We start from the raw sequence: 12,038 nt of genomic DNA on the forward strand, positions 1-12,038 counted from the left end.
ACTTCAGCAGGGTGAGTGCCATACTTTATTTGATGTTAAATTGCGAGACAGATCCAACAACGAGCCCTATTTTTGTTAAATACTAGAATTCAAAACATTGCCTGAACGGTGACGTATACATTTGAAGTCGGCAAAACCGTTAAACCCGGAACGGATTTCAATTTGTTATGCTGCTTATGGCAGGAATTGTTTCAACAAGAGTAAGGCCAGACCTTTCAGCAATGCACTTTTTGAGTTCATCAAAAGATGTTGGCAATGGCGTGCAAACATAGGACGCAATACATAAAACAAAGGTCGACATAGAAAAATAACAATAAATCATAATACGACATTGTGCGAAATTAATGCTGTCAACTTGTCAGTAGTAAGGAACTGAGGCCAGACAGTTTTACTGACGCATATCAACCATTAAGTTACAGTCTTGCCAAGTGCAGCTGTCACAACATAATCATCCTGAAGCCCCTGACGGAAAAAAACATACTTCACTCAGTGTGACATTTAAACTATTCTTCACCCCCTCATGGGCCAACTGCTGCTTCGGTTATGTTAGGCACCCCACTTGTCGCAGCTTGGCCGCAGCTCAGAATTCCCCTTCTTCTCTCTCCAGAGCCAACTGTCTCGGCGACCTTGCGTTGACGCAGTCGGGTCATTTTTTTATTATTTTTTTTTTCTTTTCTTTTTTTTAAGCTTCAAAGGGGTAACACTGGGGGCCGCAAAAATAAAAATAAAAATAAAAATAAAAGTACGTCAAATCCAAAGTATCAGTGGCATTGGCTTAAAGTATCTATCGAGCTAAAATGGCCCATTTTTTCACAAACAAGCTCGGTTTATATATTTTTTGATCAGGAAACAGAAATTAGTAGTCGTTTTCTTTTTTATACATTAATTTGGGAGAAATTAGGACATAAGCGACGACTTGGCCTGCTGGCCGCCATCTGCCTCCTGGGAGTTGACACGACGACTTTAGTGGCAAAATGTTCCCTAAATATAACATACACAAAAAAATAAGCCGAGATCCAAAAGGGGCGTGTCAATTTGTTGTAAATCATCACAAAAAAACAAAACGAAAATCATTACAGAGTCTTTTAGGGGGTAGCATTTTAGTCATGACGTCATTTTTACATGCAAACCTATTATATAAGTGCCAATGTCAACGTTAGTGAAGTGTCCCTTTAAGCATGCCTGCAACCCCAGCTGACCAATACCAGAAATATTACACTTTTTTGCCTGAATTATTTCATGTCATTTCAACTGGAAAAACGTTAATCTATAAATGATTGATATTTATAGCAAAAATGTTAGTTAGCGCAACAAAGCAAATAAGTTGTTTTTACTTATACCTTTTCTAGTTTCTTTGTTATGAAATGCAGGAAAGCCAATTTTCACAATGGCAAAACTTAAAACATTTATTACTTTTTTTTTTTGTACCTGGTTTTGCCAAGGGAAAAAGTATCATAATGCTACGTTCACACCAAATCCATTTGCAAGCGTTTCTGGCGGAGCGGTTGAATTAAAGTCGTTGGAATTCACGCGAGTGAGCGCAGTTGCGCGTTGTGACGCGGGGGCGAAGCGCCGAAAAATCGCCCGTTTTGCGACGCGGCAGCCAATCAGCTGACGAACTACGTCACACTCAAAACGAAACGCCAGCGAATTCAGCGCAGCGGAACGCTCAAACGGATTTGGTGAGAACGCAGCATCGGTCTGCCTTCTGAAAACAACTCCTGACTTCATTAGAAGGCTACAATGCTTCTTTGTTCAGTGTGTGTGTGTGTGTGTGTGTGTGTGTGTGTGTGTCCCTCGGTCATCACCACAAAGCAGGAATTTATTACTTCTTTAAATAAAAGAGGTCTAAAAGGTTGTTGACAAACAACAACTCACCGGGCAGATCCCTTTTGTCATTACACCGTTGTGGGGTACTGTACTTTATCTCAGCTGAATGTGAGAGTGCTTGCCCCAAGGGGAGTCCAGAAGTGCCAGAACTTCCCACTCAGAAAAATGACAGGATAAAGTGATGAGGATGAGGAGGAGGGCGGGGGAAGTGAACTGAGCTCATTTCCTATAATGGCAACGAGGAGGAAATGGACTGTGGGAGGGGTGAGTCGGGATAATGGTTTACAGTACGCGTTCAGTGATATGATCGCACAAAGAAAGGCCCGATCCTAAACTCCCCAAAGGAACTGGAACATGTAAGCACGACTGGGAGGCGGGGAAGGAGGTCTCGACATTGTGTGTGGCGATGCGATGGAGGACACAAATTTGACGGCTGAACTGTGTTTTTGCAAAGCCCTGGTAAAATAAACAGCGGCGCGGGGAGTACTGCATGAACTGCACATCCAAATGTCCATCAAGTCCCGAGCGGAAACTGAAAAGCAAAATAGTTTATCAGGCCCGGAGGCAAAATAGGGAGGACGAGGGAAAAGGTACGTACAGATTGGTTTCAAGCGTCAATTCATCCAAATCACTAAAAATAAAAAATTATGTAGTTGTGGAGACTGGGGGATTTCGATTTATCAAAAATTGCTGAGTGCTTTTAAAATACACATCATTTGAGGGTAACCAGGAAGTAATCCGGAGTGACAATCCAACAACCAGACCATCGACAAACAAACATATTGAAAAATAAAATATAAAAATGATCAATCACAACACATCAATGAAATAAATGAATAATTTGATGCAACATAATTTGGACTGCAAGGTATTAATCCTCGTCCCAAAAACAATTTACTGAACTGGCCACTCCCAAGAGAGAATGCATTTGAAAGCAAATGTGACTTGGGGCGGCTAAGCAGCTTGTCCGTCTTGCAACAGTTCCTTTTCCCGTTTTGCGTGCATACTGTCTGCAAGCTTACATGCTTAAGTATCCACTTCCTCTTCCTTCACTTATTTTCAGACGTAAAGGCCACGCGCCCCAAATAAGGCTCGAGAGTCAGTCATAACATCTTATGAATTCCTTCATACTTTTATATGCTTAATACTACCACTAAAAATAAGAAATATGAAAGCATTAAAAAAAAGGAATAAAAGGAAAATGTTGGGGTGGGGTGTGGAGGTTGGTGGGGGCTTATTCAGGTCTGTCAGTATTTGCAGAGCATATTCGGCGCTGGTTGCTAAGCGCCCAAATAGGAAGTGGGAGATGTGCCACAAGTGAAGCGCGTGTGTGTGTGGCTGATTTATTCTAATAATTTTTTCTTATTAAAAATGCTAAAAAATCACACATTTCTACCACTTTCAACAAACTTTTCTGCTTCATCACGCCACAAAACGACACCGTCTAAATCTCTTGCCATTTGGATGACATCACATGGCGCTGTCGCCATTATTGATTGTTTTTCCAATTCAGGGCCACATCATGCGCTGCCAGCACAAACACAACGAGCAGGTTAGTCGCCGACGCACTGCTCAGCGTTAAATGCAATGAGGTAAAATGTCCCATTCGGCAAGGGCGGCCTTTATCTGTAAGGCTCGCTCGCTATGTAATTGCACCTTATCCGAGCCTGGCACATTCACACTCGCTGATCTGCCATCCTGTGCGTCACACAACTAATTGTGCAGCACAGTTTGTTGAGTAAACAAGCCTGAAAACATGCGGCATCAGCTCACTTGATAAAGCCGGACGACTGAAAATGGATCTCAAAATAGCTGATATGGAAATGAAATCGAGTTGGCGTACGCCACAAGTTAGCCTGACTTTTTTTTTTTTTTTTTTTTACAGATGAAATGTTAGTCACGGAACCAGCCGGCTGTTATTGTGCCTGACAACCATTAAGACTGTTGCTCACTTCAAGAACAGGGAGAAAGTCGGAGTCAACGCAACGCTGAGCATGTGACAGCCAACAAACTGGAAAAAGGGTCTCTACTGAAAGCTAAATTTGATCTGTTATTTTTCACTCGATGCACAATGAAAACCGAGCAGCTCCCGGTTTAATAAAAAGGCTCGTCGTCGATCCCATCAACACAAAAATGACAACAACAATGCTCCCACATAACGTCTAATCCAGCCATCCATTTCCATCTCAGAATTTAGCAATGGCCTTTTGTTGCAGGCCGTTTTGTTAAATGTGACTCATGTTTCTATTGTTTAAAAACAAAAGGAGGATATTGAATTCAATCAGACTTACTTGAGATCAGTCAGTGTGATGCCATAATAGGTCATGAGTCAAAGGAACAGGAAACAGGAAGTGAGAGGGATTTTGCAGAAGATGTTTTGTTTTGGGGGGTTTTAAACTAGGAAAAAAAAAATACATAAATATAAAGCCATCTGTCTCCAGAATTTAAAAAAAAGGCAATGAAGTGAAACACCTGAGGTTGAAGTGGTCATTTGCCCAACATTTCCAAGCAAAACACACACACGGCAAAAAGCACAAATTGGTCGTCATTATGAGTATCGTAATGAATTATCTGATTGTTAGGAATTCTGCTAATTGTGTGGGATTGATTAATCGTGTCTGAGGGCAAAAATCAATTACGACTGAAAGTGAGTCACTTCCTAATTTAAAGCATGGCTAATTACAAACCGACTATTGAAGTCGTAGAGGATAATACGGATTTTAATGTTACATGACTGATGGCCCCCTTTTACTAGTTATGCAGACGGTGCACGACTACTTTTTTTTTTGTTAAATAATGAGCAAATATGCCTCCCCCCCACTCCCATGCCTAATGCGTCACTTAAGCGCCACAAAAGCGGTGGACCAGCACAACAGCAAGTGAGCTACAAGCAGCGGAAGCCAGCTGGCAGAATCGATGTGTGTGGTTTTTTTTTTTTTTTTGGAATGGGCGTGTTGGCGCTCCTTTCACTGACAATGTAAGAATCTTTGGTCAGTAATTGAGAGTTATTTTTTAAAAATATATGTATTTTGGGACTGACTGTGGTCACTCTCGGCAGATTTGCACGCCGCTAATTAGCACACAGGCTGAGTCAACACTGTTGACCAGGCGTGGGCAAACTACGGCCCGGGGGCCACATGCAGCCCGTTCAACGTTTTAATCCGGCCCGCCGAATTTGAAAAAAATTTAATGAATAAACCTTGTTAATGTTTTATTTTCTTAATACTGTGGTTTTTCAAAGACATATATATTTTTGTAATGCTATTGTTCACTTTCATTTAAAATTAAATGTATTTTTTTTCTCCAATGAGGTGAGGTGACCAAAACACTCCATCCATCTGCTCCTGGTCCGGACCCGCTGTCAGATTTTAGAATCCATTGTGGCCGGCCAATCAAAAACTTTGCCCACCCCTGCTGTAGACTGAACCTTGGAGGATAATACGGTCAATGTCCGGAAAAGAACAACTTTCTATTTTCATGTCATCAAGTAGATTGATGTGCAGTTGTAGTCCTCCGCACTACTTCTTTAAAACATTACATTTATTTTTAGTTTGTCTCTATCAGTGCTACAATCACTCACTGCCGAGCCTGCAGGCAACATGTGCGCCAAAATATTTGCATAACAGTGCATGTCAAATCTCTGCTACGATGTGTTCTTCGACAATGACTGCTCGGTTGCGTGTGCGCGCGCGAGCGTGCGTGTGCGTGCAATTGTGTACTGTGTATTATGCAGAAACACTCTCCAATTGCACGCTGGTGTTCTCACAATGCAACATCGTGCCAAGGAACTTTGTATTTATGCAAAACTGGAAATGTGAGCCAAAAAAAAAAGTCATGGGAAAATCTCCACGGGTCCGTTGCAGAATTGGGAGGAGATTAAATGTCAATCACGGACCTGGCAGGGCGGGCGGGGGGGCTGCTGGGGAGCAGTACCTGTTTAATGAGGGGTTTAAGATCGAATGTATTAAATTGTCCATGTCACATTAGCTAATGACTTTGACTGGAAACAACAATCACAGCCTTTCTCGAGCAATTACAGGAAAACGCTTAATTACATTTGTTTGTTTGCACACAGTGTCGACGCAACGTGGTCATAATCCAGGTAATGCATCGCGATGGTGTAAACATTTAAAGCAACAATACTCAGCAGCTTTACCATTAATTTTAAAAAAATGCCATAGATTATTTATTTTAAATAGGTGCACCCACAATAATACAAAGTAGTTTGGCATAACTGTGACATTTACAAATGATTTCAGAGACTCCAAGAAAAATAAGTTGTCACGAGGTCATTTCAATGCTGATCGGCATTTACAGAAAGCCTTGGCATTTTAGAAAAATGTCCACGTTGCAGTTTTTTTTTTTTTTTTTTTTTTTTAAATCTGCTCTTTGGTGCCAAAACAAATGCAGCGGCAAGTTTAGTTTCATCGTGGTTCTGGCTGTAAATGAACAATGAAGAAATTCCATTAACTCGAGTGGAATTCACAACATGTATGCCAGCTAATGTCAGTGCCACGCGATTTACAATTACATCCAAAGGGTGAGAGCGATTAAAAAAAAAAAAAAAGAAAAAAAAAAATCACGCAAAGATTTTTATACACCTGACCTTCACATGTGAAGGAAGGTAAACATCCCAGGCCTCATATGTATTATATGCTGCCTAAAATTCAACATTTTAACATATGATTCAATTTGAAGAGGTTGTCTACGTGACAATTTTGGACTGAAAACTGATAACAATTGTGCTGTTTTAGTAGTTTGTTTACATAACAGGTTTGTGGAACCTGCAAACAGCGGCACAGCAATAGTATAATTAGTCTAAAATGCTATTTTGTTTTAAATTCAAAATGTTATCATAAATGATCCCAATACTGTGTTCATAGTTTGTATAAAAGTTTGAATCACTTTAGAATTCACTCCAACAGTATTTGATGTTTAAAAGCAAATACATTATAACGTCTTCCAGGAATCACAAGAGACGTAAGTCGGTAAACTCACGTTTATTTACATCACACAACTACTGTATGGCCATCGGGATGCCGAAACACGAACAGCGCACATGCTCATTCTCACAGGATTCCTAACACGTGAACAGAGCGATGATGCATTCACGCAAGTTGGGGCACTCAAGGTAACAACATGACGTGTTTGCCGCAACTCCTCAATGGCACACATAACAATAAAAGCCACATCATCCACTTCATTACAATAAACTACATTACAGTGTTAAAATATTAAAAAAAAAAAATTCTCCTAGTTTTTAAGAGTTCTTTTTGCGTTTCGGGTGCATACCTCATTTAGATTTTGTTCATTTAATGCATTTAAATAACATATACTAGTGAAGCAAAGCCAAATACTTTGGATTTAAAAAAAGGTTACCTAAAAATATAAAATAAAAAACAATAAGTGTCCATTTTTGTTTTCCTAATTTTACTCATCTGATTTCACTGTCTTCTACGTTAAAAAAAAAATGCTTGATGCCTGAGAAGACTGAAAAATGATTACGAGCGTTTCTTTTTGGATTATTAAAAAGTTTAACAGTAACCACAGTGCATAGTTTTTGGTTCCAATTTGAGAAAATACTAAATTGACAGCCCAAAATGTCACGGCCACAGTATTGCCTTTAAGTTGCACCATAAATATGTCAGAAATGCTGGTACAAGCTTGAAAATTTAATAAAAGTTGAATGTACTATCATCTTAATTGTTTTTATCTTTAATTTGCATCTAATTTAAATAAGTCAAGCTGTAAACTAATGATGGTTGAGTACAAACAGCTGCTTGCTAGTGCAATATGCTGCGATTTATCTATGATGCCATTAGTCGACTAATCAGGGCTACTATTGGCGACTAGGAAATTTTTTTTGAGAATTATTATTGCATAGCCTACAAGTTTCGCTGCAGTATTATTCGTGTAACAGGCATGAAACTTGGCAGGGAATGCAGAAAGTGAAACCGCCACCGCCACTCCTTTGCCACCCCAGGTAAAACTGCCTTGAGCCTGTCGAAATGATACCGCATCAGCTAAGCCACCATTTACTGTGACGTGCGACTCCCATATACTCAATTTCAGCGCTCAAAAATACAAGTTAAAAATGTTCTTTGTTGGGAATATTAAGATCTTTTTAGCCAAGTCTGAGGTAAAAAAAACCCAAAAAAAAACATGCAGAATATGGTGTTCCCCCGGGGCAATGTAGCTGAACTACCAAACAAGACGTTTCCATGCATGTTTTTTTTTTTTTTTGGAATGGGCGTGTTGGCGCTCCTTTCACTGACAATGTAAGAAGCTTTGGTCAGTAATTGAGAGTTGTTTTTAATACATATATATATTTCAGGACTGACTGTGGTCACTCTAGGCAGATTTGCACGCCGCTAATTAGCACACAGGCTGAGTCAACACTGTAGACCAGGCGTGGGCAAACTATGGCCCGGGGGCCACATGTGGCCCGTTAAACGTTTTAATGCGGTCCACCGCACTTGAAAAAAAATGAAATGAATAAACCATGTTAATGTTTTATTTTCTAAATTCTGTGGTTTTTCAAAGACAAATATATTGTTGTAATGCTTTTGATCACTTTCATTTTAAATTAAATGTATTTTTTTCTCCAATGAGGTGAGGTTACCAAAACACTCCATCCATCTGCCCATTTGTCAAATTTTAGAACCCATCGTGGCCCGCCAATCAAAAGGTTTGCCCACCCCTGATCTAGATCCTAGTCTGAATGAATTCACAATGGAGAAATGATTCATGACATGGACTGATGAACAAAATGATTAAGATCAACATTTCTTAGAAGTCCAACATCAACGTCTGGCTCAGCGGCCCAGTTCCAGTCAGGAGGCCAAAGAAAGGAAGAAGTGAGAGTTTTTTCAGCTGCTGCAAAAGACGCTAAATGGCGACTGAAAAGAATAGTCGGAGGTGTGCTGTAGCACCCTTGAAGGGTGTCACACCGCTCTCACGCTCAGTGCTACGTACGATATATGACTGCCAACTGAAATAATGTAAGCTTTGCCCAAAAGGGAGCGTGACCATCCATAGAGTTGAAAAATACAGCTGAAACAACGGTAACATGAGCTTCACAATGCTGCACAACTCATTCACCATCTTTTCTTTATCTGGAAACCGAGCGTCTTTAAGCTAAAATTCATGAACAAAGCTTGAATTAAGCGCTCCGGTGTAATCCTTCTCAAGTTCTCACACACTCCGCTGGATAGTAATTACTGATATGAAACCAGCAGTACATGGCAGAGTGTATCATTAGCTTTCTAACCCGGGGGCACAACTTAACAACTAGCCGTGTCTTCAAACAACCCAGGAGAGGAAAAACATGGCCTTTCTATTCCACCCTCTCTTTGTTATGTTCCGTTCGGGCGACGAGACGACAAATCAACTTGGGGAAGCTGTGATCACGAAGCTGCTAAAATTGCAACGTAGAGGATATAACGGCCCGCTGAATGAAGTGCTTGATTCAGAATTTAAGAAGTCGGCACCAGCAGTGGTTGAGTATCAAGACTTACAAACATTAACATATTACAAGAGGAACAATAATTGTCAAACTCATCCCTTATAAGGACGCAGGGCAAACTGCACTTTAATCTATTTGTTACCAGAGGGAATGTTGCTGTCATGAACGTTTATTAATTATACAGGACATGTTTTAACAAGTCCCATTTTAATAAAGTCGCGAGTGTGAAAATGTACTCGTTATATTACAATATGTTGACTTGAAAGATAATCGAAGAGATCATAGTCAAAGTCAAATGGCCAGCCGTCAAATAAGTGGCAGGAAGCTAGCGTTAGCAGTCGACGACAATGCCTCGACTTTATTCAGGATTTTATGTTTTGAACATAGGTTTTCAATCATATTTCAAGTTCTATAAGCTGACCTTCAGTGATATCTTTTTTCTATCCTCTGATTGGTGGGTCATAGCAAAACTTATTTCACCTCATTTCAACTAGCAAAACTAGTCTGTAGCGATCTGAACACTGTTTTATTCAAAATGTTAAACTTCTTGTCATATTCAGAGATTTTGATTCTGAGCTTCCCCAGATGATGTAAGCCGCACAGCTGTGTGCTATTTTCGTTCAGTATTGATAGTTTCAAAAAGTACGTGTTAGTGTTCATCAAAGTGATTATTGAGGTCAAACAGCTCATTTAACATTTGAATCATTGAGCATGAGATTTGATAAAACACAGGACGTTAACTTTAAGCAAGCATTTCAGTGCATGATTTCCATTCCCCATATTTCAACTGTGAGAAAAATATGAAGACATTAATATGATTGGATAGAATGTGACTGCATGGAAATGAGGCGTTCACATTCCCCTACTTGGACCCAAAAAAAGAATTCCGCAAGCGTTGGAAGTACTTCACTCTCTTCCTGACTTGTTTTGACTAGAGGTGAGCATGCTCCAGTCTGAACATTTCTGGGAAAAGTCAGGGCTGTTCACCCTCTGACCAAACAGGAGCTCACTCATTATCTGCAGATAAGTCAGATGTAGTCTGACCCGGCAAACAATTTACCGATCTGTCCAAAGAGACACGAAAGAAACTGCTGTCCATCCAACATGTCTGGAGAGGGACATACGGTCTTGCTTGGACTCCAAACTTTGACCAATTTCTCAACTGGGCTTTTGTGAGTGAGCCAGTGAGATGATGCAAGGCCACACAGGGTGTCTGCAATGTCAATTGCAGGTCATAAAGTGCAAGTGTCAGAGGCCATCTTATTGTTAAGCACACAAAAAGCTCTGCTGTCCACTGGTGAGACGTTTAAGGGTATGAATGAAGGTAGTAAATCCAGCTATTAGCAGTCACTGGCATGCACAATTCAACTTTCTGTTGCACAATTGCTGGGCTTTTAAGGGTTAAGGGGGTCAGGGGGGAGTACTCACCCAGTAGCAGCAGTTTCACTTCTCTGGCCGCTTTCTCTCCATCTTCTCGCAGGCTCTTATCGATCATTTTGGATTTCTCAGCCGCGGCTTTATCCTCCTGGCTCACGGTGCAACCCATGGTTCCTAGTGCTCGCTTCAGGGCTGCTGCTTTTGTAATAAAATTACCTGGGGGAAAAAATACGAGGCTCGAAGCCTTTGTTCGGAGCGGTGGTGGGGGGAATTTAAAGTTGAGTAAAGCGACTTCCCTTTTTTGGTGAGGGACGTTTCACCGAACCCCCTTTAAGCCGTCAAATCGAGCGACTTGTTCGGTCACAAAAGCAGCATGAGTGCCTCTTTTTTTTTTTTTTGGAAGGCTGCACAAAAAAACTTTTGTTGTTCCGGAGAGCAGGAAACTTTGTTTAGTTTGAACAAATTCGAAACTTCCTTCAACGCATGATAAACTCACGAAAAAAAGACTCCGGAAGTTCCGTGGAAAGAAAAAAAAAGTATTCCAGCTGTATCAAAAAAAAGCGATTAATCAAGGAGAGTCGGCAAGCACGCTCACGCTGAACGGTTGTTGTTGTTTTTATCTTTTTTAGAGTAATCTTCGTCCTACTTCATTTGGAACTGAACGCATTCTTTCTACGCAGCGGAGAGTTGTCACGTTTGAAGCCACACCCGGGGCTGCGGTCAAGTTCCCCTCCAGCCACCACAGGCTCAAGCGGCGTGTAGTCACCGTCCGACAAGTAATGTGTCGATCGCCAACCAAACGGCTCAAAGTGCCGGCTCTTGGAAATGAACGAAGAGAGACGGCTCCTAATTGGGAGCCAAGAAGAGGGGGGAGGGGCGACAGTTTCATTCTGCACACAGGAGGGAGGGACCACGAGCACACCAGGAATGCTTTATCTTGAGCAAATAAATAAAAGCAAATGACTGTTATAAACCCCAAAAATGTGCGTCTTTTAACATAATTGTTTTGGGGTAATAAAGTAAACCATATAAATAAAGTTGTATTGTATTGTATTGTATTGTAAACTACAAAAATCTGAAGGGAATTTTGGAGCTGAAAGAGCCGGCTCATTTGGCTCAATTGAGCCAAAAGAGCCGGTTCTCTGAAAAGAATCGGAAATTCCCATCAGTATCTCCAACTCCGCCAAACAGCAACAGCCGTCACTACACCCTCCCCCCTCCCCCCAAAAAAGACAAATCGAGCGCCCGCCCCCTCGGTCTGTGCAGTGCTTTATTGGAAATATAGTCATCTGTCCCAAATTATTACTGTTCATACAGCCTTTCTATTTGTAGTAAGTGTTATTATTATTTGTATTTATTTTATTTA

General features: G+C 40.8%; 1 protein-coding gene across 1 annotated transcript in view; it reads right to left on the bottom strand.

Moving 5' to 3' along the window:
* Positions 1-11,505, bottom strand: part of LOC148327379 (guanine nucleotide-binding protein G(i) subunit alpha-2-like) — a 44,135-nt gene extending 32,630 nt beyond the window's left edge. Inside the window, exon 1 of the mRNA XM_088308091.1 lies at positions 10,724-11,505. Within this exon, the coding sequence (XP_088164217.1) occupies positions 10,724-10,841 (118 nt within the window). The 5' untranslated portion in view covers positions 10,842-11,505. The remainder of the gene's footprint in view (positions 1-10,723) is intronic.
* Positions 11,506-12,038: the final 533 nt, after the last annotated feature.

Source organism: Idiotropiscis lumnitzeri, chromosome 11, assembly GCF_059441095.1.
Source record: "Idiotropiscis lumnitzeri isolate Australia: NSW breed Sydney's pygmy pipehorse chromosome 11, RoL_Ilum_1.0, whole genome shotgun sequence".
NCBI lineage: Eukaryota > Metazoa > Chordata > Actinopteri > Syngnathiformes > Syngnathidae > Idiotropiscis > Idiotropiscis lumnitzeri.